The 27,991-nt window shown below is 37.9% G+C and overlaps 1 protein-coding gene across 1 annotated transcript; it reads left to right on the top strand.

The window, feature by feature from the left end:
- Positions 1-27,918, top strand: tspan17 (tetraspanin 17). Its single transcript, XM_006631918.3, has 8 exons — positions 1-481; positions 15,301-15,351; positions 16,194-16,340; positions 17,840-18,010; positions 19,659-19,784; positions 20,190-20,237; positions 22,532-22,648; positions 23,277-27,918. The coding sequence occupies exons 1-8, from the start codon at positions 395-397 to the stop codon at positions 23,340-23,342; spliced, it is 813 nt and encodes a 270-aa protein (XP_006631981.1). The 5' UTR covers positions 1-394; the 3' UTR covers positions 23,343-27,918.
- The last annotated feature ends 73 nt before the right edge of the window (positions 27,919-27,991 follow it).

Here is a 27,991-nt window from a genome sequence, read left to right as displayed (position 1 = left end):
GCTATGACAGCGCTCCAGCGGTGATTGTTGTCTTCGGAGCTAAGTCGGAGGTGCATTGTTGCTGTCATGGAGGATATTTACAGACGACACTGAAATCAGACAAATGCAACCTTCTGTGCGTCTCGGGGAATGTCGGTTTGCGTTCACGCCACGAAAGCTCGTTTTTGCTTTGCTTTCCGTAGAATAAACTAATTTAAACCTGCAGATGAATCGGGTCGATGTATTATCCACCCATATTGCTGGAAGCGCTATTGGGCTATTGTTTATGTATATATTTTTGATTAATTGTTTTCGGTAGTCCCATGTTAATTTTATTGCCTTCTCGTATATATACTGTACATGTGCTGTAAATAGAGCTGACCTGACGCCGATTATATAATATACCAGTACAAGAATGAGTAGGAAACATCACCATTTCAAAGTAGCCGAAGTTAGCTGCTGCGTGAAGTATTTCTTATTTGGATTCAACATTATTTTTTGGGTGAGTAACGCCAAGATCTTAAAATACGCTGTCTTTAAATGTGATTTCGTGCCGAGTTTGCTGTTCAAGGAGCAGAAAAGGGATGTGACTTTATTAAAACAGCCCGGTGGCGAGAAGAGATAAATGACTGTCCCTCTGGTGGGAATATTTACAGGAAATTACAATGCTGTTAAAAAGGAGGTCCCCCCCCCCCAATCAGGTCAAAATGTAAGAACAATTATCTGGTTTGGAAGTCTTCAACACATTAAGTTAAGTCCAGGTTATCGATATATAAACAAGATGTGGCATTAATTATTCCAGGTGTCATTCTCTTGTCTTTTCTTGTATTTCGGCTCGGGGGGAAAAAAAAGGCAGTTACCTAGAAGAAAATGCTGTTTATTTTCTTTTACGTGCGGTTGTTAACGCGGACGCGGAAGGAAAAGGTGCCCGAACAGCGTCAAAGTGTTTCAGTCTATGTGGATGACCTTGAAGTATGCGCGGTCACTTTTCTAAGGGAACTGTGATTTTTTTTTTTCTCACACAATAACAAAATAAGGGGTGAGACTTGGTGTAAGTGAACTTCAGCCCCCCGCGAAGCGAGTTGAATCTGCAGACAAGATGTGAAGTCTGACGGAGGGGAGGCAGCCTGCAGGGACGTGGTGCCAGCTGAGAGCAGATTTAAAGACGATAGTTTCTGTTGCCTCATCAGTCAGCGCTTTCTGAAGTCTGTCGGGACCTGTCTTAAACCACAGATTGTAATAGAAGGAAAAAGGTGGTCTGTCTCTATACTCTTTTTTTTTAAAAATAGAAAACCTTTTTTAATTAGCCACTGCTGTGCTACGCTGAATTCAACCCCTCCAAGATCATCGCAGACACTCGGTATTTTTAGACTCGGGTATCTGTCCTTTTGAATTAGTCAATTGCCACAGCCAGCTAACCCAGCTTGGTTGCGTAACTGGGTTTATTTATGTACTTGAGGATGCTGGAAAACGTGCCAGTACGAGTTTTTTTTTTCCCTCCCAAATTCATATATATATGGCTGGGAAAAAACTACTTCAGTTGTTTCTTTTAAACCAACTTTAAACACTTTATTTTGCCAAGTTTGCTCAACTATGGGATATGAAATGAAGTTAGAAACTTTAGAAAGGACCAGGAGACCTGTATTTTGCTTCATGTCTATATATTGAGGCTCTTTAACAAAACTTTGATGCCATGTATGAAATACTTTAAGGTTAATACAAAACTATGGAAGAAAGATACATTTCTGACAACTGTAGGCTATCCCTTCCTCCATTTTTTTGGATGAAGCCAGAACTACAGAGAAAATACGTAACAAAATAATACTTTGAAGAGTTAGAGGATTTCGTAACAGCACCTTGGCATCTCTTGTGTGTGGCACTGGTTGTTTTTCTGTGGTCGCTTTATTTTAGTAGAAGCAGATGAAGACCACTAGACAAACAGTTTTAACTCCAAGTCATTTTGATTGGCTGGTTGTGAGTCAGACCCCTGGCTCACCATGACTAGTCTTGAACTCTACGTTAAAATAACGCACTGGCTGAATTTCCTGAGGTGAAGTACTGTGCGTCCTGCTTTATCAGAATGGTACTGTAGGTTAAGGGGAATGCTGGCTTTAAGGATCATGCACCTGTGAATAGGTGCTGTTGGTGGACTTCTTTTAATCCTGCTGCAGGATTTTCAATGTTAACATTTCTCACAGCTCAAACCATTTCAAATTTCGATGTGTTTTCAAACACTTAAATCTTCAGTTTTCTGTTGTACAGTGCCTCTTGTTCCACCCCTTGTAAAAAAAGAGTTCACGAAAACCCAGAAATTGAGATATGAGGGATGCCAAGATTCATGGTAGCTGTGAGTAAAGTTTCAAGAGAAATTAGGCCAACAGTGTTCGTAATGAAGATGTTAAATAATGTTTTCTAGGTTCTTTATAACCAGGCGTTGTACTTGTGCTGCCTCTTGAATACTTTTATGTTATTTGAAGGGGAATGTCATGATTTACTGTGATCTGATTGAGAACCCCAGTTTCTGACTAATTGTCATGTTCAGTGTCTTGCTACTGAAAGACAGATTACAGTGTACTATAAAAAAACATTGCTCCTGGTATTGTGTTTTGTTAGTGGTGAGATGCAGTACTGTAAAACTACAGAATGCTTTTCATTCTGGCATAGCTGTGTGTCACTGAATTGAAGCAATCAATTGCATAGATAGTCCAATTTAAAATTGATTCCAACCCTTTGATCATTAGAGTCACAAAGAAGACCTGTGAGTTTATGAACATCCAGGACTGGAAACCACAATGTTGCGTTATGTTTTGAGGTCTGGTTTGGCATTTGTCAATTTAAAAAAATACCTTTTTGTTCAGAAGAAGGAGGTCTAATCAATTGCCACTGCCCTTAAAATTCTGTACCAGACATACAGAAATGTGTACATGGCCTTTTCAGGTGCTTAATAATTTATCACACTACAAGTGGGTTGCAGTATCAAGACTTATTTGATAAATATGAGTAGCAAAAGTGTGGTTGGTTTAGAAAATGCTATTTCCATTGCCATAATGGAGTATGGATTTTGCCTATGGAGCAGTGAGGGAATGGGGAGAATACAAACTAATTCGTTATTTTGAGAATTTCCAGATGATTTTGTGCTGTAAGACACTGATGTTGTGGATTCTGAAAACGTCTTACTTGTTGCTTCCAGCCCCCTTATTCAGTATTTTTTTCTCTTGTTTTATTTCATGTTTGAAAAAATATATTCTGTAATATAGATAAGCTTCTGCAGGTGCTGCAGGAATCACTGCACTTTGCAGTGCAAGTTCTCAGACTTGTACCTAGTGAGTATCGTCATAAAAATTGAAATTTAAACTAGTTGAGCCTGAAAAGTCGAGATTTGTAACCTGTGCTGCTAATGTACTGTACTTCAAGTTTCATAATAGAGCAGTGGCTGTAGTTTAGATTTGAGTAATTACTTTCAAAACATGCTATTATTTCTGAGAATTTCTAAATGTATTTAGATACTGTATTTTCAACTGTAGCAGAGTTGAAGACTAAAGTCATGTGATCACTTTTACAAGCTTCACGTTGAACACAGAGGCAACTTGTCCTGATTCCTTTTATACTGTGGACAATTAGTCATCGTATTTCAGCACAGGAAAGCAATGTCTTTGTTTTTTCAAGACAGTAGGTTACTGTGTGTTCTGTTGGAAAAAAGAAAGCACAATACAGGAAAATGAAAGTTCCTCAAGGCTTATATCTTATATTGCACTTTTTAACCTCTTCCATGCTTTTGCGTGGTCAAGTTGTGTTAAACAGTATAAAGTATAAAGATTAAATAGCGATTACAATTTTCTTGATTTTAATACATTTCTTGTAAATTTCTTGGAATAGTCTTCAGGCTCAGGGAGCCTCTAGGCAACGCTAATTGTTTTGAAGCTTTTATTTCAGATGATTTCTCTGTCTGTGCTGCCTATAAAATGGGCCACTCATGGTTGGGACAGAATAAGACCACCGATTATATATGTAGCTAAAAAAAACAGTTGACATTTCTTAAAAAATCTTGATTGCAGGAGCCAAGAGGAGAGAGTTGATGGAAAGGAGTATAGATTCCTGTGCTTTTCAGTTTGTATCAGTCTTTTTTCCAACTAGCCTCAGTTCAAAATGGAAAGCAGCCACCCTGTGGAATAATGTGGGAATAAAGGGCGGAGATCCATGTGCACATTGGTGGGTGCACGTTCTTCATCCCGTCCTATTCACTCGGAGAGAATTGTTTTTATTGTCCCAAGACTAGTTGGACTTGAGGTGCCTTTTTCAGAAACAAGTCTTTTTCTATGTTTTGCCTTTCACCAGCACTCCGAAGCCCCAGAGGTCTGTAGTAGGAGCCTCGTGAGCACTCAGATCTTTGTTAATGGAGTTTTATTCAAATTAATTCACATTCTAGATCGTCTTTCTTTCTCTTGAAAACATTTGCTCCTTTATATCGAAGGATAATTAAAAAAGAAGCAGCATGCAGGGGACACACATGGGCCCGGAGATCATTAGCAACCTTGCCTGAGGAAACATGCTTTATGTTACTGCATAATCTGTTAATACTATTGGATAATAAAACGTACTTTGCACACAGAAGCATAATATTTCAAGGTTTTTTAAGCTGTTGATATAAACCGGCCTACGTAAACCTTTATACTGTTAGACTGTCTTGTGTTGAGAGAATGGTTTCTTTCCTAGTCCATGGTTTCTTTGGAAGGGGAAATGTGATTTGTCTCTGGTTCTTTATTCTGAAAAAACAAGATTGCATTCTGAGGTAGTTGAGAATTGCCCTGAAACACCTTTCAGATGTTCCCTCAGTATATGAAACTCAGATGTTCCTAAACATTTCCCCTAGATCTGGAAATGTTTGCCCTAATTCTTACCAGTTAAAAAAAAAAAGCATTTTGCTGAAGAGGAAGTGCAACACATTTCCAAAAGAAAGCTGTTTTGAAAAGCTTTTTTATTGTAGTCTACTTCTGGCCTTCTAATCCAGCTTTTCATTTGCAAGACTGAAAATAATTTTAATGAACAATCCAGTGAAGCTGAAAAGGAAATTGGCGTGATCCTTCAGAATTCAAAACAGAATAAACAGACAGAAACCTGCCTTCCTGGTGTGGAATCTGAATTAGGAATATAGCAGCAAAGTGCAGATTTGTTATTGTAGAACTGTATTGGGAGTAAATTTTGCATCTGTACTACTGTAAGCAACCTCATCTCTTTTTACTTAACAGCCTACTGTGCATTGTGGTTTAGTTCACAATAAACAAACTTTGCTGTAAAATATTAAAGTCTAACTTTTTAAGACCATGCTAAACAATACTATCCTGCAGATCATGCTGTATATCTGTGATATCGTTTTAATAATTATTTATATATGACACAGCACCAGAAGTTTTATAGCCATAGAATAGTGCATAAATATTAATACACAATGCTTCATGCAGTTAAGTACACAGGAATTTGAAATTCTCAGATTGTAGGCAGCTGGGAAAAAAATCAAAATGTTTTACTGTATTTTGCTTTTGATAAATTAACAGCGTTTCTGAGTTAAGTGTTACTGGATCTACAGTACAGACATATTTAAGCTGCGATACCTGTGATGTTTTTGCTTTTCTTTTTTTACATGGAGTATAAAAATGTAAAATTTGACGACACCTGTCCATGTGGTGTGTAAAATGGCCTGTCAGTCAGCATTTAATTTCCTTGCCAGAAACCCAAAGACCTGAAATCTCATTCTGGGCATCACTCATACTGTTCAGTGAGTTGTACACTCCAAAAGCTCTGTCTGCTGCAGAAGGTTATGGAGATCTATTCTATGGTATTAGACTAAGATGCGACATCTTTAAGAATCTTAGGCGCAGAGGCGAGAGCTTTCATTGTGAATGGTTCTGTGCCCTCACACATTTAATCTCCTGAAACCTGCCTGCATGACCACACGCTAATCAAGATCCTTTGTACCCTCTGTCCACGCATGTGGGCAGACACATTGTTACAGTGGAAATGACAACTCTGGCACAGAGACGTACCGAATCAAGCAACTTTGGCTTGCAAGCAAAATAAAGTATTACTTTACTAAATTATTATTAAACCATTACTTTAGTTTTATTAAGTTTAAATTTATGTTAAATTATCTGGAATTATCATTTTAGAAGCACAGTTGATAAACGCATTATTAAACTTTTTTTTTCTTTAGGATTGAACATTGTACTTAGCTTATACAGAGAGCTACATTGTGCTTTCATTCAGTGATTATAGCATTATATAGTGTTTTGAAAATAATTTCAGCGTCAATCAGATAAACAAAACATCTTTATTAATGATCAATCTTTTGATCAAAGAATGCAGCACTAAATCGGGGATGGTGATCCATTCAATTTATATATTTTCACTGGAAGGGTAAGGACATTTTAAATACTTTTTTGTTTGAGCTTCTCATTAATGTAATGTGCTCTTTAAAGTGCTGTTCAAGATTTGCGTATTCCAAATCTGTCACCACTAATGGAGGTATAATTGAGCCCACTTTAATAGAATTTATTGTTTCAGTTGTTTTGTGTTCTGCTTTCCATCAGGGTCTCTTGTTTTAAAGGTAATTTCAGCCTTGTGCTGGCTATTGCCTTGAGGTTTACATGCAAGTCACAAGTAACAATACAAGTGAAACAGTATGTAGAACCATGTTTATTCATATTATCTAGTTGCATCAAGAGTGTAAGAAATGTAAGAGTTTGCAGTAGTAACAGATCAGCTTTCTAGTGATTGGTACAGTATTAATATGCCTATACACGTGGCCATTGAGCAGCTGAATCTACTTTCCCTGAAGGCTGCATGTTTTGACCTTGTCATTGTTATTGTACAGGGACTGCGGTAGAATGTCTTCAGTTGTACAGCAAAATAAAAATCTTTTCCTTTCATCCACCTACTTACTTACAAAATAACTTAAAAAAATCATATGAGCGTTTGACTGTATGAAGGTTTATTGCGCGGACACCTTTTTCCGGCATTGCATTGAGCTGTTGACTTGTGCATTTCCATCTTCAGAGATTGATTGCTGTAATTCTGCGGTTTGTGGTCTCCCTGGTGTCTGGTTAAATAAGCATCAGCTTCTGCACGATGCAGCTTCTGCAGAATCCTTACCTGGACCAGTTCCTGTCAGCATTTGGAAAATCAATTTTAATAATCGTCATTTTTGGGAGCAGAACTTTCAGCTGAAGAAACATATAGAAAAAAATTTCTAATAACAGAAATGATAAATAATAGTTTTACAGTGGTTATTTAAGAACATATAAATATACAATCACAACCAATACAGTAGTGCTGGATCTGATTGGTTTTAGTTGTAAGTTTTGTTAGTGTTAGTTTGAGAACCATCATTAGTGATATTTGAAACTTTATTCTAACACTACTGTATATTATGTCAAACCCACCTGTACTGAGTATTGCAAGTTTAAAATAAGGAAACGATGTAGTCTGAGCCCTGTCTAACAACTTGCACTGTGTCTTCCCACACAAAAGAGTATGCAGGCAGCCTCTGGCAGAGTACAGTATTATTTCTTTCCTTCAGAAAGGAGTGTATTATATTGAAAATCAATTGTTACAGTGCTAAATGGTTGCTAGAGTGGGTGTTGCACAAATGGAGGCTGTGTTTCAAGACACATAGTTACTGTATCATTCTGACTGTGGAAAAATAGTAGTGTGCTCATGCCATTTATAGAAATTGCAGCTATTACATGCATTACCAAGAGAGAACTGCTGCTGCATTGCAAGCAGAGGTTAATTTCACACTAAGGAGTAGAAATAAGGAAAAAAAACTGTCAATTACTCTTACTTCTTTTCAGCATGGAATTAACCTCTAAGCCTGCTTGTTCCTTTATAGCTCGCACTCTGACACTGCTCCCCACTCAGACTTTGTTGGTTAACTAGGGCTGTTCTGCATTAAAGGAAATCATGCCACACCCTGTACCTAACTGGACCACACCAGAGCTAATTTAGATAGAGCACAGACCAGTATCTCTTTTCCATCATTCCTTTACTTTTACTTTCTGTTCTACAGAAGTCAATGTTGTATCTGTGTTTTTGTCTGGCTGCTTGCTGGAATGCATGGTTAAAGGAGCACCCTAATAAGAGTCAAGGATTCTTCTTTGGGGAAAAATCAAAGTTAAGTGCTCTGGCACGAATGTTGTCGAAGTCCCAGAGAGTTTAATAAATACGTGAAAAAATCATGCTTGTATCACGTTGCTCACCCTTCCCGAGGTGTGTAAGTAATGGAGAGCTTCTCATTTCTCCACCTACTGTTGTCTTCCCAGTGCAGACTGACAGGGATACTAAATGCTGCTTTCACTGCAATGTCTCTCTAATCCAGTTGGATTAGTCTGAGCCTGAGCAAAATAGGATTCGTCGCTTTTACCAGCCCTGTGCCGATCATCTGAAAGCTTGCTTTCCCTTTTGATGGTCTTAAGAACATAAAAACCATTACAAAAAGAGAGGAGGTTGTTTCTCCAATCTAGCCCATTTAGTATTTAAGTCGTCGATTGATCTGAGGATCACCTTCATTCATTTCTTGACAGAAGCCAGGGTATCCGCATCTGCAGTATGGCTGGGTAGTTTGTTCAGTAGTCCCCACAAACATTTGTGTAAAGAAGTACAGTAAGAAGTTCTCAAGACCGCAAGACTCTCTCTGAGTGTCTTACCAGTCTGTCGCAGGTGAACCCCCAGTGAAAGCTGGGAGCCATTTATTAAAAGTGCTGTGCTGTACTTGCATGATGGGACTTGAACCCATAGTATGTCTCAAAATGGGACCACAACTTTACCCACAGTCTTCACATACAGTAGCACAGCTTTGACAGAAGTCGTGTAGTGCACCATAATTATTTGCCATTCCTCTGTCTTGTGTTACATGGAAGTCCGGAAGGACATACCCTGTAGGAGAAGTTTTGAAGAACTTGTTGATGCGTGTTTGTTCAAAGCTAACCCCCTTATTTATACACGACTTCATACTGTAGGTACGGTAAAGAAGGAATTTACAGAAAGTTTCCTAATTTATGCCTCCTATATTACAATTATGCAATTACATGCACAGTGTTCTGACAAACAAAAGAAGTGTAGTACAGTACGGCCCGTTCTTCTGTTCCCAGTGGGGGGCCACAGTATTGACCTGTTCATTAAACTCTTCTACGTGTTGCGAACACACACTGGAGTTCTTCCAGTCCCGTGCTGAAGAGAGGAGCTGCACACAGCGGGTTTGAAACCATGGCCTAATTGCCATGCAATGCGAAGAATCGAGGGGGTGGAAGGCGGGTCACTATGGCAACAATCTGTAGGAGGTGGGATTCTTCTTTTGCACACATTGAGTGCCGCCCACCCACTACCAACACCGCTACCACCTCTCCGTTTGTGAGAATATCTTCATAAGGCCGCTGTCGTCACCCGGGCAACCGCTGCCCTTCACACCAGCGTCAAGCAGAGACACAATCCTGGAAGGGCTCATAAAGGTCAGGGCAGTGGCTCGGCAGAGCTTTGGAAAGTCTCTTGTCTAATCATGTGTTGTTGTTTTTTTCCATCAAGGCCTATATGACATATTGTAAAACTGCAGTGGCTCAGTCATTGCTCATACGTGTCTATGCTCAGTTCATGTTGGACAAGTCTCAGTGGAGACTCACAGTATGTATTTATCAACAGTTGCTCTACAGGGTTGGGGACTGAGAAGTGTTAAAACCGGCACTGACCGATTAATCCATTCAGAATACAAAGTGCCGTGAGAATCTTCTGATTGAAAGGCTATATAAGAATAAAATGAAAGAGGCTTTATATTAATAAAAAATCTGTGCTAAAATAAAAGCTTCTAAGACTGTTCAGATTTTAATGAGGCAAGAACTCCTTCTCTAGTGCACATATTAGATGAGGCAGGTTTTCCACCAGGTTGCAGCAGGACGTAGAATAAATCATGAATGTACATCTTAAAATGGTAAAAAAAAAAAAAGAAGCCAGTTCTATTCAGCTGAAAGTGTACTAGGCCATCTGCGAAATGTTGTTGAATTTAGAGTTTAACTTGAGATCAAATGGTGCCAAATCTTGAAATACTGCCTCACAATCGAGTGGGGAAATGCTAACCAAGGCTGAATAAATAAACCATTGCTGCTGTCGGATGACTGTTCTATTTGAGATCAGTTTGTACTGCAGAAATGCAACGAATGTAAATTGACTAGAAAACAGTTCTTAGCAATAGTCCCAGTCTTTTCTGAATTTAGATTTGTGTTTTGTGATGTGTTTACCCTGAGAGATTTACTGTAATTATAACAGTGGGTCTTTTTAAATTGATTGTTTTTCCTTTTATTTTAAATAGCCTATTAATCATTCATTTTCATTAATTTTCAAAATGTAGCCGTATAGGTCTTGGGGAGTAGCTTTCTACAGTTTATTATACTGTAGGTATAGGTGAATAAAATTCTAATTGTACCTCATTATGTTCAAGTTCATTTTGACCGTACAAAGATTCTCCTTATTTCCCGCAGGCAATATATTAAAGGGTTATAATTTTATTTATCATTGCCTAAAATGATCTGTACCTGTACACAAATTGGACAGTTAAAATAATGCATAGTCTGTTTTAGTTACAGTATGTTTGTATAGAATGTTGTAGTTTGTATAGCTGTTGGTAGTGCAAAAGTTGGGGCGGTGTGGAGGCTCTGTGGCTCAGGATCTGCGCCTGTGGCTGGAAGGTTGCCGGTTCAAATCCCGCGGCCGGCAGAGGAATCCTACTCCGTTGGGCCCCCGAGCAAGGCCCTTAACCCCAGCTGCTCCAGGGGCGCTGTATAATTGGCTGACCCTGTGCTCTGACCCCAAGCTTCTCTCCCTGTCTGTGTGTCTCATGGAGAGCAAGTTGGGATATGCGAAAAGACAAATTCTTAATGCAAGAAATTGTATCTGGCCAATAAAATAATCTTATCACTTTTCTGATCTCTTATCTAAAATGTACAGAATTAACATAACAGAACGCAGCACACAACATTGCTTATAATTTGTTCTCTAAAATTAAATCGGTATTTTAATAAAATTAGATTAATTGGTACAGTATACCACAACAATTTGATGTCATTGACTTTTGCTGGAGGACTCAAAATGAATTAGACTGCAGTGAATTGGATTATATATATGCTAAACTCGGGTTATTCTTAACAGTGAACAAACATTTTATTTGAAAGAAAAAACAACTTGGCATTTTCTGTGTGTTAATGGATTTGTGCTTAATTGGTGTTGCAAGATTACAGCTTTTGTTCATGTAGACATGATAACCTTTTTATTTACAGATGTGGCGTTAAGCTTTAGAGGAATGGGTATGAGGTGCTAGCAGCATGTGCAGTGATAGTAATGTAATAAAGGAAGCTTTGGTCAAAGATCCACAGGAAACGTTGCATGGAAAAGAAACTACTAACGGAATTGTGAAATTGCAGAAAACATCTGGTTGCTAGCTCTTGTGGGGTTCCGAGGTACCTACTGTCCTTACAGGATGGACTTGTACTCTCTGTACTAAAACTTGTTTTTATCCTTTTTCACGTAAATGCAAAGTATAAGGGGGGGATAAATAGGCAATAAAACACCACTTCTAAACAGCACTAAACAGTTTAATTTTAACCAAGCAATTTTGTTGCTTTGTCTTAGAAACCAGTATGTCCTTCATTTCAAGAGTGTTGGTACAGACGTACAGTAACTACTGGAGTCTTGTGAATAATTTCCTCTTTAATATTTGCTTTTGAATATATGTGCAATCTAAACAGTGTGGCACCACTAATGATATTTGCTAGTACATAACTAGAACATTACCCTTTCCCATACAGTATATATCCTATCCCTAAATATTTAGAAAATCATATATGGACTGTCATTTGTTTGCAAGGTGCCTTTTCTGCTTTATTTTAATGCAAACTAAGTTATACTGAATATATTATGATGATATTGATAACCACTGAGGTTCATTACAGCAGTACTTATAGTATTCCCTAATGATCACTGTAATGCAACTAATTGATTATTTATACATTAAGTGGAATGTAATTTCATTGCAAATTGCTCTCACATTACAGGTAGGTGGAAAATAATGGACCTGGAACAGCATTTATAGATTTATGAAAATTGCTAGTCACAGGGACAGACAGGGTATACAGGCACAAGCCAAATTTAGAAGTTTTGCTTCTCGGCAGTCTCGGAGAGCTTGGTGATTTAGAAATTGCATAGTGTCATTTGAATTTTGCTCTCCACTTTATAATTATTGCTAGTTGCAGTGCATACTTATTTAAAATGATTGTGCCAAGCTCAGAAACATAGAGTTTTATAAGAGCTTACATAAAGGAAGGTAGATACTACACCCACCCAGCACTAAATAATAGCACTGACCTGCTGACAGGTTGCAGTTGAACGAACTATACAGCTGCCCAGGTGCAGAAGTGAAAATTACTTCATCCACTATGTTGAAGGGAAGGAATTAGGACAAAACTGAATTTAGCCAGGATTCTGGGGTTGAAGCTATATGATATTTAATGACCACAATTAATCAGGGACTGGAGCCTTGAGGAATAGTGACACCTACTGATCCCCCATCAGCGCTGTACCACTGTAGCCCTGTTCCACTTTCTTCAAACACCCTTGGATTCCATTTCATTTTGTTTCTGACTCAGAATAAAATCATGTGACCTCAGCTAGATTCACGTCAGGACTTTGTACTGGTTGCTCAAGCACGTTTACATTCACATGAAACAATTCACACCTTTGTTTCAGAGAGCTTTTAAATGTATTAATTATGTTTGAATTATTAGTTGACCAGTTCTAATTTCGTGACAGGACTAATCCAAGCTCTTATTCTTCCACCCCTTGTTCTATCTAAGATCTACCAGACTCCCTTCACTGTTACTGATTAAGTAATTTATCAGAATTAAAGTACTCTAAACCGTATATAAGGGTTGAGAACATAGTAGCCTATCTAGACTTTAACAAATAACAAAAAAACGACTTTAACAACATGGTCATGGAAAGTTCTTTGATTACTCTGTCTCTGGCTGAGTTCCTGCTGGCGAATGCATTGTCCCAATTCAGTTCTAGGTAAATAAATTGACTCAGATTAGCTTTACAATAATATCTTTTCATGCTTGGACTGAAAAAATCAGTGATGCTGTTGGGTATGTTGTTTTAGTCTGCAGGCTGCAGGAAAGTAAGCTGTATTCATGGTAGTAATTGCCAAAGAACATGAGTTTTGCCTTAGGCTGTAAATGAGTGCAGTGATTGCATGGATAATGGTAAGGAATTTTAAAGACCACACACCAAAGGTTTTATTACTTTTATCATGCTGTTAGATGTTGCCATGGAGTGCCCGTGTTACAATAGAGACATTAGAAATGAAACATATGAATATTGGCACCAATCACATTTGTTGCCACTGTAAATGTTTAAATGAAGAGAATTTGTTTATTTCATTCCAGAGTGAACTTCCAGCCATCCAGTTGTTCAGTAAAATCAGGAACTCCCAAAGCTCGTGTGCTGCACAGTTTGACCTAAGGCATAATGGAAAAAAAGACCGTTCAATACATCCGGCCTTTCAATTTCCTTTTCCTTAGGATTCCACTGCCTGTCTCTGAACACGTTGTGTCTGTCGTTCTTGCACGTAGGTATTTGTGTCAGCATTCCAGCTGCAAAGGAACAAGTAGGAATCTAGACACCTGAAGTTGGCTTCACAGCTGAAATGATGGGTTTTTACTTTTGAACAGCCCACAAAGGACTATTAACTGCTAATAGCTAACCTTTACACTTAGACATTCTAACATAATTGATTGTTAAAGTGACCAAGACAGTAGAGAGGTAAAACTGCAGACAGCAAGAATGTGAAGACAGCGAGTAAGCTGAGTTTTCTAGCAGCAGAATTCACAGAGATAATGGCTGCCAGAGAGAAATAAAACCCACAGTTAATGATTCAAGCTTTCAAGGCTGGACAGAACAGAAGGACATATGAGTGTCTCTGACGCAGTATTAAGTACTTTTTCAGAAGCTTTTGTTACTTGAGAGGTCAGAGATAAAATACTTTGACTAATTTTTATTTTGATTTGCTCTTGATGAAGGAAAAGATGTCAAACTCGCATTCCGACAGCTCCTTACCCTTTAGAATGTTGAAATAACTTTGGCAGGACCAGTCAGCATTACCTCTTACTGGTTGTCTTAATGTATCAACTGAGTGTATACAGTATAGTGGAGAAATAAGAGGTGTTGTGAAGGACTAGTTCAGATTACTGTCTCCACAAAGATGTGCTCTTCTCAAAATATCACTACCTTCTGTTTACGCAGATTTGAATGATCAAGCCATGAGGGATGTCGGTATATTAAACATTCAGCGATTTTGTTGTAGCAGGATGTGTATGTTAGGAAGGAGGTTACAAATGGCAAATGAAGATCCTCCGGCCTTAACTATAGTCGATATACATGTACTGTATTGAAAATAGTTTGCATAGTTATTTTAGCTATGACACTCGGCACGTTTTTCATTAGAATTGCTAGTGTGAGAGCACATGGTTGCTGTAGTGATGGTAAGGAGCCAATTCTTTGCTGGAATTTTAAACTGGCAGCCCCAGATTTAAGTGAGACAGGTAAGGACAAGCTGGCAATTTATATAACTTCTGATGTAAGATGAAAGAGGGCAGGATAAACTAGTAAGAGGAACCGGTTTCCTAAAGCAGAATGAATACTTATCATGTGCAACAGTAGTTTTGTGTGTCTCTGGTTAGAGCACTGAATGTTCAGATGAATCTAATGAGTCTCCTTTATTTTCTGAGTAGTCTTATGTTGTGTGTATTCTTTGCCAATACATACACACCTCGATTTACAGCCTGAATTTGTTCCTTTGAAAACTGTTTTTTGAGGAGAAAATGCAGAAAATAATAATATCCAAAAAGCAATGTTGTTCCATGAGATTTTATAGCTTACTTTAGGCTCAACATTATTACTGTGTATTCTGTACTGAAATATTTTAGAACTTATCACTGTTCTTCTATTATATTGGTTCCAGGAAAAAAGCTATTTTTAGTCCTTTTCATTTAAAGGAACAAGTAAAGGGTAATTCTGCACTGTTGAGTAGAAAGAAGAAAAACAGCTTTTTGTCTCTTGAGGATGCCTGAATAAAACTCAACAACCAAAAATATCGTTTTTTTTCTTTCTGCTTTTTAGTGTGGCATTACCAATTTGTTCCTTTGCAACCGGCGCCTGTTTCCAACAGCAATATGCTAATTTATATATGAAGCCTATGAAGTTGATTGTCTTTGTCTTTTTGTTTTCCAGTTGCTGGGAGCAGCATTCCTGGGTATTGGACTGTGGGCATGGGCAGAGAAGGCACGTATCTTGAGCGCCGTAACACAGTTGAAATGCTTGATGCTGAAATGTGTTTTCAGCTTGTTTATTATAGAATCATGACAATATCAATATGAATCCTTTACCATTTCATTCTCTAGCTGAAGTACCCAGCTTCGATTTTACTGATTCCAAATTCTTTGGCCTTCCCAGCAGAGTAACTGGTGCAATAACTGAATAGGTACTGTTATTTTGCTAGGAGGTGTTGATCTGGTTCTGAAAGATACAAGTCATTGATTCAACGTAATGTGATTGATAACAGACTGTGAATAAAATGATTCACTGTGACCTCTTGCCATTTTAGTTGTGCATTCCTGAAATGCAACAACCTACCTCTGTCACTGTATCAAATGCATTGCACCAACACCAGAATATCTTGCTCGTGTTAAAAAGCTAATGATATGTACACCAGTGACATGTAATATGATTCAGTTAAGAGCAATGCAATACCTCTCTTCTGTGCATTTATAAGACTCAGGCTAACTATGTTGCTATAGCAATAGCTTTAACCTGTGAATTATGCACCTAGAAGTAAAGCAAGTAAATCTTTTTGTACATGAGCAGATGTTTTAAGAAACTGAGAGTGATTTAATAATATTTTAATATGTCTTAATGGTTTGATCAAGTCTTTTTCAAGTCTTTTTTTGCATTTTGAGATAGAAGAAAAACAACTGTCTGGGAGCAGGTAGTTCCTTCTTTTTTGCTAACTTGATTGATTGCAGCTTATTGATCCAGACTCCTTGTTGAGCTGTTCAGTGACACTTCAGCATGACTGAGATGGCACAGAGTTAACCTTCTGCTCAATCTCTTCCTCTGGCCTGCAGGGTGTATTGTCCAATATCTCTTCCATCACAGACCTTGGAGGATTTGATCCAGTGTGGCTGTTCATAGTGGTTGGAGGGGTGATGTTCATCTTAGGATTTGCTGGCTGTATCGGAGCTCTCAGAGAAAATACATTCCTCCTCAAATTTGTAAGATATTATATAGAAATATTTTTAAATCTATTTTTCTTACTATTAAGTCTCACCTGTTTGCTTTCCTGTAACATCATTATAATTTCTCTAATACAGTTACAATATTAAATAACCTGATGGTTAGTGGAGAAATTGTGTGGCAATGATCTGGGAGCAATGGTGATATGAATTACCTAAACATGTTTACTTCACTAAATAAGTTTCTCTGATGTTAATTAGAAAAGAGTTTACATTTTAGCTGTAATATTTAACAATATTGTTAAGGTAGGGTAGATTTCGTTTCAAATATGCATTTTCTTATCAAAACGTGGCACCTTAATTTTTTACTCATGCTGATGCCTTAGCCAAAGTAAAATTGAAGTGTGGAAGTTTAAAACTTAGATAAACAAATCCCATAGTTTTAGCTAGTCATTAACCAAAATCACATTCCTCAGTACTTACACGGAATGTGCGTATGTAGTTTTTAAACTGACTGAAGAGGACATATAAATTATGCTAGAAGGGCCAGCAGCTCAGTCACAGCATTCTTTTGAAATACTGGGAATACGTTTGACAGTGTTTTTTCCTATCAAATGTATACTGTACAGTATATGATACTTCTTCTTTTAAGACTGTGTGTTACATTCAGAGGCATCTCTGGAGCTTATCAACATAATAAAGTATGGGCTGATTATCCCTTTGTCCAGTCAACAGTACAGGACATGGGGAATTATCTTATAAATGCTGATTCTGCCTTAAAGTCAAAAGTGGTATCAGTAGTAGTACCAAACCGCTCTTTCAACATTGCTAACTTTGGCCAGTGATGCAGGCTTATATATGTCTTAATAAAAGCAAAAATACTTGTATGCAGATGATACTTTTGACTTTATACAGTATGTACTAAAACGGCAGATTGAATCTTATTTCACCAGTATGTCCTAGAAGTGTACATACTCATGAAGAATAGCCTGTCTACAGCAGACAAAACAAACCAAAAAATTATTTTTGCTACTGCGGTGAGCTAGAACTAAAATGATATTAATGCAGGTGCAGTATTTGTGTGTGCAGCACAGATGCTGCTAATATAATTTCATTTTCACCTATAAATTTCCTCAAAGCAATCTTAGCATGTCAGAAGCCAAGAAAGTGATTTATGACCAGCATGATATAGATACACTGAAGTATTTCCTGACGTGTTGCCTGAAGTATTTACAGTCAACACATTACAAATCAAACAGATGGGGCACACAACATGCATTTTTAACTTAAACACCATAGAATCCTGTGTATTCTGGTTTGGTCTGGCCTCAAAACATTCTTTTAATTATCATTATAAATTGTCTGCTCTGTTAGTTTTAAACTACAAAAAATGAAAATTTGTTTTAATGCATATTGGTTTTTGTTCTGAACATGTAATGCTGAGTGTGTAGACCCCCCTCCCTTTATGTAAAGTGAACCACTGTGGTCTCCCATTAACCAAGTGCGAAGACTAAACATGTTTTCCTTTTTTTCCCCAGTTCTCTGTATTTTTAGGTCTCATTTTTTTTCTGGAGCTAACAGCAGGGATCTTAGCTTTCGTGTTTAAGGACTGGATCAAGGATCAGCTGAATTTCTTCATTAATAACAACGTCAAGGCATATCGGGATGACATTGACCTACAGAACCTCATAGATTTTGCACAAGAATATGTGAGTTTACACATGTATCATTACATACAGAGTCCCACTACCCGATAAGATTACATGACTGTAGGTTCTTTGTCTGGAAAATGTTAAGACCCCACCTTAACAGCTCTTGAGTCTGGTCCAGCATGTCAGAACCACCCTTTATTTAAGGGATATTAAATTAGCAAATGAGCCTGTAGAGGATTTTCTGGGTAGCTGCTGCGATTTGTAATAAAAGAGGATTTTACTTGGCTACGATGCAAGAGAAAATTCTTGCAATCATTTGGGGAATTCTGGAACACTTTCTCAGCCAAAAGGATGAAGGCTGAAGCACAAACTCATGGTTTCGAGCCTCCTGTATTTCAATTTAACATCTGTAATTTCTTGCTTCTGAATTCTTGTTTGTTCATGGCTCAGAAGTGGAAGATGCACGTTTTTCTGTCATCTGCAATGGACTTCGCAAAGCAATACGTACACAGATAACCTCTCAGGTTCTGCCGAGACAGTTTTAGATAAGAAATCAAATTGTCGCAAATCGGAGAAAAAATGCAGCACCAAAACCAAGCTCTCTGGGATTAGTTCTGAATATTGGCCAATCTTGTTTTATGGGTATTTTGGAAAAAAAAAAAAACCTGAACTATAAACTCAGTAAAACGAATATAAATACTGGCTTTTTGTTAACTTAAAGGTCTTGTGCATTTTCAGTAAAATAAAAAGCGAGCAACATTGCACTCTGATGTCAAAAGGCCTGCCGTTGACAAATAAATACAGGATGTTGAGTTTCCATAAATTTAGGGATGAAGGTTTGACAGTTGTTTTCTACATGTTCCAGCTCTGATAGAGGCAGGGCCAAGCTGAAGTTCAGGCCTGAAACACAATAGAGCCTGCTGAGTTTCTTCTTGTGAAAACATTGATATGGGAGCTGGCTATAAAAACAGTCGGCTTCAGTTAAGAGACCTACAGAGAGGAACACAATACGCAAGACAGGGTCAAAGCCGGTTCTCTCGGTGACTGTGTGCAGGAAGGGATACAGTTTTGTTCTACGAATTAAAACGCTCTATTTAGATCAGTGACAAACTCACTTTGGCTGTAGTTTACGACAGCCACTTTTTTTAAACAAGTTTAATCTTCCTAAGTTTAACTTTCTGAAACATTTGTTCTTTTTTTTTCATTTCTGCAGGAATACCTATTTCTTTATTACATTTTGTTACAACCCATCTGTACTGGTTGATGTCTTGGAGTCTTAGAAAACTAATGGAATATAGTACATTTGTAGTCCTCTGTATCCCACTGACCAGCACAGACTAGTGAGCAGGGCACTGGATTCAATCCTTGATGGTTGTGGGTCTCTTTTGGGACTGAGCAAGGATCTTTGTCCCAGTTGCTCCAGTCCACTCTGCTTTACAGGTGTGTGCCCGCATTACTAGGGTTATCCCCATGCTGGATGAGCATCCACCCAGAGGGAGTCCCATGTTCTCAGTCTGCTTAGTGCCACAGAAACAATTATGAGCCTTTAGGCCCAAGCATGGATTTGACTGTTTTTACTGCAGCAAAGCCCAGGTTCTGTATGCGATCTGTAGGACTCATTTTTGTTTTTCTTTTTTTCTTTATTTCCATAAGCCGAAGGAGACGTCACATACCTTCCTTATCTAACATCAGCTTGCTCTTGCAGTGGTCTTGCTGTGGCGCGCACGGCCCCAATGATTGGAACCTGAATATCTACTTTAACTGCACTGAGCTGAACCCCAGCAGAGAGCGCTGTGGAGTGCCTTTCTCCTGCTGCGTCAGAGACCCTGCGGTAAGAATCATGTCTCGCTCAGCCAGCAACACCAAGAGCCTCTGCACTGTCTGGGGCTCATACTCGTTCTGCTATCCCCTTCCTCCTTTAGCTTCCCTCATACACATACAAAAGGATTCACTGTTTCAGCTGGGGTCATGGTTATGATTTTTCCCCAGCGTGGATGACCATGAAAGACTCACTGGATTCAAAGTGCAAGATCTGTAAAACATTTTGAGTCCTGGAAAATATATATTTTTTTTAATTTAACAGTTAATCAAATAATTGAACCAATTAAGTAATGGCAAGCATGATGAGATCAAATACCAAAAGACACTGTGTCTGCCCATGTACTTAAATTAATTTGCAGTTTTCACAACTACAGATTTTTCATTTCAAATAAATCTTCCTTTTCTTTCTGGGCAGGAAGATGTACTTAATACACAGTGTGGCTATGACGTTCGGCTTCAGGGTGTAAGTATGGCATTTTTCCTTTGTTTCCTCATCTTGGGATTCTTGGATGTAGGAATAGTTGATGAAGTTGTTGCATGAGTCTGCAAAAAAAAGTGGTCTCTCTGTGTGGTACCTAAATTTCCCTCTAGTTCAGATTGAGGTTTAGTCTGTTAATTTACTTTGTTTTTTTCCATGCATCCATCTTCTAACTACTTCATCTCATTGAGGGTTGTGGGGGAGCTGGAGCCTATCCTGGCAAGCAACAGGTGCAAGGCCAGTCCATCACAGGGCACACACAGACACAGATACAGACACACAAAGCTCAATTTTCCCAGTAGACTTTTAACGTAGCAGTGTGTCTTTGGACTATTAGAGGAAACCAGAGCACACAGGAAACCCACATGAACAGAGGGAAAACATGCAAACTCAGTTAGCACCAAAGTTGCTTCAAAAATTTCCCAAAGCTATGAAAGAATCAGGATTTCTGACTAACTTAGTAGATCAGCTGATTCTAATGTTACTGATTTGCAGTACGTCTGAATGTGTGTAGAAAAGATACATTTCCAGTTGTGTCATCTAGTGTGCCATTAAGATGTGGATATTTCCATTTAGAAGAGTGGCACTTCAAAGACTCAATACATACATTTAAAAAAGTAAACAGGGTTAAATTTAAGGAATAGTGTGGGGCTTAAATCGTGTACTTTAAAGCCTGTAAATGCAATCAGCAAACAGACAGCACACTGGACATGACAGAGGAGAGTGATTATGTTGGCTATCTTCCAGTACAGCGTAGGTCATCCATCCATTTTCTAACTGCTTAGAACAAAGGTTTTGGAATCACGAGCAACAAAAAATTGTGTTTCATAAAAATTGCAGTCTCAGCCTTGGAATGCAGTTTGTTAATATTTGATTACAACTGTATTCATTCTGTAAGTATTCCATCTGCAGACACTTTTCCAAACTTGGCCTTCAGACTCTTCAATATTGAAATGGACATGTAAAGGCAGTACAGTACTGTATGTGCCACTGATGTCAGTATTCTCTCAGGAGATAAAAATCTCTTTTCCTAGCTCATGGTATATAGTATATAAACTTTAATTTTAACTGTTATATATCATATTTGTACACCCAGGGAACTGCCTACAGAACACAAATATGGTAAATAATAGAATTCAGGATGACATTAAGATTATTTGCATGAATTGATGTATTGAATTTAGAAGTATTTTCACCAACAAAAATGGAGACTGTCCCACAACTCTCACTTACACAGTCTTTGGTAGGAAAATCAATTCTGAGAAATTCGAATTGTTCTGAGGCAATTAGTGAATTTAGTTTTTGTACTGCCAAGTTTTTTTTTTTTTCCTGTAACTAGGTGGGGTGTGTTGCCCTCAGGAAGAAAAGGGTTTCACAAAGTGAAAGGCAGCAGGAACACCTCTGAGTCCTTTAGTCAAAGTCATGTTGTGGCAGTGGTGCAGTTCCTGTAACAAACTACCAAGCCTTCATTCCTCACAGACAGCAGCGTTGTTCGTATGTGAATAGCCAAGCCTTTTTTTTTTTGTTGGTTTCTCAAGGAAACAAAAGACTCCTTCTGTCTGTGCCTTTTGCAAACAAAGAGGGGTCTCTGGAGAGGGGTAGGGGGGTGTCTAGGTTCTGGATCTCCCTATTGAATATCCTCCCCTCCTCAACTGCACAGTCCATCCAGCTTGTAGTGAAACACATCCTTTTACAGAGTTCGACTTGTATGTCATTTCAAAATGGCCGTTAATAAGTAAAACAAAAGTTCTTCTATAAAAGAAAGCACACTGTAGCAGTTAATTCTTTAGGCTTGTTTTTTACTCATAAATTCAGATTAAGCCACTCAAATGGTCATTTTTACCCCCCCAACAAAAGTTTCTGGTAATCCCATGAATTAATCCATTTGATGTAGGGATGTGCTTCAGCTATTTTGGCAGCTTGGTGTGCTGTGATCTTGATATTGTATTGGGATGTGTGTAGCTGGAGGACCAGTCACGCATCAACTAAGTTACACAGAAGTCGTGGTTTCTTTGTCTGTCCATTAGTATCAAAGTTTGGAACTCTTAGCTGCTACTCTTTGTAGTGCTACTGTGGTCCTGCTGTTTTATTCCACTTATCCAAACTGATGGTGGAAAAGCCAGTGGAATTCCACCTGTTTTGTAAAAGGAGTTTTAAAGGACAGAAGTGTTACATAGCATTCACTGATCATTTTACATGGCCCTTTCACATACGCTACTACAGCAGTACACACAGTTAATTTAGTTTCTGTCTAACAAAAGGTTCTTTTTGTCTAACAGGAACTAGATCAACAAAAATATATTTACACCAAGGGCTGCGTGGGACAATTTGAAAAGTGGCTTCAAGACAATTTAATCCTTGTTGCTGGTATTTTTGTTGGAATTGCACTACTTCAGGTAAGGACTGGTATATTTCCGTGTTTTATTTTCTGAAGAACATATTGTTTGAAGTTCACAAATGGGGGAAAAAAAACACCTCCTGTGTTGGGGTCACGTGGGCTTTATTGATTGCCTCCGACATTGAGACAGCCCTCTTGTCTAAGATATTGGGTCTTAAATGACACTGCCCTCTGGTGTTGACATAGAGCATTAAAATAAATGCATTAAAGTCTAGTTTTCAAATTTGACTACCTAAACATTGTAAAAACATGGTGTAACTTCAGATACACATCAGCACCATTCTTGTTTTCATTATTATTGTTTTCACTTCGGGTGTGCATTGTTTTACTGCACCTGTCCAGCAGATGGAACTGCCTTATAATACAGACACCCCTAGAATTAAGAGAATCAGTTTAGCTTGAGCAAATTCAAGAGCACCTTAAATTACCATCAGAACAACCTTTTTTCATCTTTATCATTTGACACCTTTTCCCTTCATTTTTTAAAACAGCTTTGTTAGGCTACTCTTAAAGCACCTTTACACCACTGGCAACATGTCCTGTAAAAGTTACAGAAGTAGATTCCCATCAGTTGGTTTTCATGATGCTGCCTTTAATATTACTAATAAGTGCCCCCTTTTTTTTAGATCTTTGGAATCTGTTTGGCACAAAATCTTGTAAGCGACATTAAAGCAGTGAAGGCAAATTGGTGATGGAGGGCCAGGAAGACGAGCCAAGCCAGCAGCCAAGAGCTAAACCCCCAGACTGCCCTGCCAAGCAACTGGAAACTGAACTAATGCATGGAGCAGTGTCTGCAGCAGGGGCAGGGTGGGGGCGGGGAGCGATTCTTTCTCAAGCGGATCCACAGTCCTGTGGATTGATCAGTTAGCCGACTCCTGAAGTAATCGATTTTATTTTTGTTTCTCTTTTGTTTTCTGTTTTTTTTAAGTGGTATGCAGAAGACATACAAGAGCTGTCACAAAGCACACATTCTTGTACCCTTGCAAGAATGTTAAGAAATTCGCATTGGGCTGAAGGGAAAAAGTACCGTTGGGAAACGCCTTTCCTTGTTGTTGTTATTATAATAATTAGAACGACAGCTAATCAGAGATTATCTAATGTCATTATCTCCTGATCACAGAACCTCCCCCCCCCCAAGAACTTGCTCTTCCCTCTCCCTTTTTTTTTAACTTTGCTTTTCTTTCTTGATCCGATAGGCCGGCAGTGATTCATTTGCTTAAATTATGGGCTTAATTGTGGCTCAGAGCCCTTACTGAGTATGATGCACGTCTTTCAGGAGACATGATAGCTGGAGAAGTCAGGGTAGGTGGAGGACACATTCCCTTCCAGCGAACTGCCAGAACTGAGTATTTGACATCTTGTCCTGGATAATTTATAACTTGGTAAATGAATACAAAGGTATTCAAAAATGTGTCCTCATTTGTTTTAGTCCCTTTGCCTGTAGAGTTTTTTTCCTTCTTTGGGTTATAGGGATCCAGTAGCATAATTTAATTTCTCATTATTGACACTACAGGCGGTCATTCTGCGTTCGTTTTCCAAATAGAAAGTTCTGACTGAAATTTCAAAAGCCAGACTGAAATTCAGCAGGAGTTTTATTCTGTATAAATCCCTTTTGAAGTGTTTTTTCCTCCCTCTCTTGGTGTTGCATAAAAATGTTTCCTTTTTAAAAAACAATTCTAGAAAGACATGAATTCACCTCAATTTAGACGTCTTGTACACAACACTGCATTAGACTGCGTTTGAATGGAGGCTACATTCTACTGAATGTAGGTTTACTGCCTAAAACCTATCCAGTAAGAAAAATATAAAAATATTTTTCCAATGAGAACCTTACTAAAAATGTGTGAATGGTGCTGCAGTGCCTCTCAGTTCTCAGTTATTTTAGGTTCTAGTGTTGTCTAAATAAAGAAGAAACCAGCCTCCCTGGTAAAAAACAAAGTCATCTTCCTGTTACGTGAATGATTATGAGGAAGAGGAAGCTGGAAATTGGCCATGCATCTAAATCCCAGAAAGACAGGGTTGACTGTGTTGTTTTGAAACTTAGTGTTTGTCTGGATTCGTGTTTAAACTGATCAAATGCTGCTGGGTGTTGCCTGCGTATGGCTTTTACCTTTTAAAATGGAGGTTTACCTCTTTCATCTCCCATACCCTTTTCTTCTCATACAGGTCTTCAGTTCCAGTCTGCATTGGTTACAGAAGCTTTGTGTAGAATCTAAATTTGGTGGAGCTCAGTCAGAAATTAGGTCGGTGCTTCTTAACCACATACCTTTGAGTGCCAACCCCCAGCATTCTTGAAGTGCCAACAAATATCACTACAACAAAAAGGCATTGCGCCACTTGGAACAGTACAGTACATACTGTACGGGATTTAAAAAAAAATGGTGGCATCCTGTGCAAAGTCATTTTCAGACACACTCTTTTAAAGAAAAGTTCATATCTGTAGCATTCACTTCCCTTTTCCCTGAAACCAGCCACTCTCTCGTCCATAGGGATATGGTTTTTATTAAAGGATGACTGGGTTAGCACAGAAAGAAGGGTTTTGGGACAGCTGGGACAAATATCTTGCATGTTAGATGTGAGGCCCTGATGAAAGCTCCATGAATATTATTTGGGTGCCTGTGAGTAAAATAAGAGTTTTTATCTTGTGGTTTTCAGCATATATACAGGACGTCTGAGCTTGTGCTAGCTATCGTGCCTGGCATTCATTTTTTATTTTTTTTTGTATTAATAAAACATCCAGGCAATTTACTTTCTAATGTTAATGCTGACTCCTGAAGTTGTACATTTGAAGTGCTGGGTAGATATATTATGGTACCCATAAAAAAAAGTAAGCATTTTAATTTAATATGCAATTCTGTTGTGTCTTCCTGTACGGACATTATGATGATCTTGCATTTCTGGACAACTTTGCTTATTTTTACATCTTATGACAGAGATGCCTTCTTTAAAGTTTGTCTGTCTTGCTAGATTTAAACTGTAACATTCCTGGGCTGGAGTGATAGTAATGTAGACAATGAAGCTCCTTGTCTGATAGTGTGAATGTGCAATCTTACATTATAACCGTGGTCTGCCATTGATGTACATTCCTTTTAGACAACACACCTATACCTCTTGAATTGATTAAAATATTTCAGCAATTTAAGTAGACTTTAGTCTACTAAGTAGACTTCAACACAGTGAGTGCGTTACTGGATTTCAATAAATTTCGTTTACAAGTTGAAACATTTTTTGCTGTTGTTTTTTAAATAGTTTTCTGCTGCCTGTAGAAAACCCCAAACTCAGTTCTGACCTCATATCTTGACGTTCTAGATGAGGTCATTTTTAACATTCAGATGTATCTAGAAAGAATGTTAAAAAGAGCAGATCAGAGTTTCTTTAGGCACCACAACTTACTGTGGAAAGGTGGAAAGGTTACATCTGTAAGCAGAGGAACTGTGCTACTGTTCCTACTCTTTACAATTATCTTTGTGTTGCTCTGCAATACTAACAATCTAGTTGTCTGACATCTAGCTCGCAGTCCAAGATCAATAAAGAGGATACTCTGGGATATATTGGGTATTCCAATATTTTTTTTTATTTTCTGCAGTTATTTTTAAAGTTGTTCTTTAAAACAAGAGGTTGTTCTCCCCCCCCCCCCCCCCCCCAAAGATAAATCATAACATTTTAGTGATTTTTAATTCATTAACAGGACCAATTCTAAAGACAAATCCCACACACACAAAAAATTATTTGGTGTGCTCACAAGCTGCCAAACTGCCTACTCATAGAAACCTCAAACTCTACCTCAGTTTAAAAAAAGTCTGAAAACGAGGACTAAATCACATCAGATAGGACTTTCTCTTGTTGCTTTGCATATCACAGAATGTGTACATCTAAATTACCATTTTACAAGCATCTTTTTTTAATTTTCCTAAAAAAACTCACAGGTTTTTTTTTTGTGTAGTTAGCATAGAGGACATGAAGACAACACATTCTGAAAATTCTGACTTCTTATTGCCAGTTTAAAATACTGTTAACCAAGCCTTAAGTCACAGAAAAAATCATCTCCCAATATATAATTAGAGATTGTGGGATCATTTTGGAAATAATACTATTTTTACCCACATAAGTTAAAAACAGCATGAGCATTTAAAAATGTGAACCACACCAAGCCCATCACACATCAGTATCTAAAATACAGCTGTGCTTCTTTGTTAGTTTTAAATTAATTTAATTTCCTAATCTCATTCATTCATTTATTGGTGTGTTCTAAGCAGTCCCCTTACCACGTGTTTGGCTTTCTGTAAAGAGGCAAGCACATTTTGATTCTCAGGTCATAGTCTTGCTGGTATGATGCTTGGCTGATTAATGTTTTGGCTGTAGTTCTATACCATACTCAATATGACGAAACAGAATTAACCATATATTTAATGCTGTTCTCACAGAGAAATGTTGGAACATATTTATAAATGTAGGTCAAGGCCAGTACTTCTAATTATTTTTGTTTTGTGTACTGTAACATTGATCTTGCCATTAGATTATAGTTTTCTTGTCACCTTGATTTTAATGGATTCAATTTCAGTATCCCTAGAAATAAACACAGATGGTTTTGTCTTTGCCTAATAGACCTGACCTGCTGCCTTTATTTACTCAATGCATGAGTAGAACGTTAGTCACAGTATAACTTTTTTTTACTATATAGAATGTATGTCCCTTACTTTTATAACAGAGGGGGCAGGATCTATACTCTTGTAATCAAAAAGGCACACGATTCCCCAGGGATTATGCCTTCTTTGTGGATCCTAGGTTTTACAATTTAATGTTACTAATAAAAACAATTACATTGCCCATCCATTCTTTGGACCTACTGTATGTTTCTGTATTTAAATGTTTTTTTTCCTGTTTTTTACCACTCAATGTTGATAATCTTATGTGTGGGCTTGAGTTCCCAGTGACCATCGAGGGAATCCATTCATTTTTAAGATACTGTATGTTACCAAACAATTTGTGATGCAGTATTACTAGGTCCTTTATATATAAATGTCAAGTAGTTGTTCAAGTTAAAAAGAAATGGGAAAAAAAAACAGCAAACACTTTTCCTTTTATTTTTTCTGATAGTAAACGTTTTAAGATGTTGAATTGTTTACAAGTTGAATTCCTGAACCAATTTCATTGAACTACTAGTTCTGAGGAAAAGAAAGGACATTGATTGTAGGACATGGTCTGTTACACTGTATATTGTCTTACAGATATGCTTCTTTTTCATATTGAATAAAATGATTTGACAAATGTGTGGTTATTATGCGTCTTCATAAAGCTCTTTGTTTTGTTTTTAACATTGAATTAAATACCACTTTTGATC

This window comes from Lepisosteus oculatus, chromosome 11 (genome assembly GCF_040954835.1).
Source record: "Lepisosteus oculatus isolate fLepOcu1 chromosome 11, fLepOcu1.hap2, whole genome shotgun sequence".
Classification (NCBI taxonomy): Eukaryota; Metazoa; Chordata; class Actinopteri; order Semionotiformes; family Lepisosteidae; genus Lepisosteus; species Lepisosteus oculatus.
Note: the sequence above shows the minus strand (reverse complement) of the source record. Positions and strands in the feature narration are given on the sequence as shown.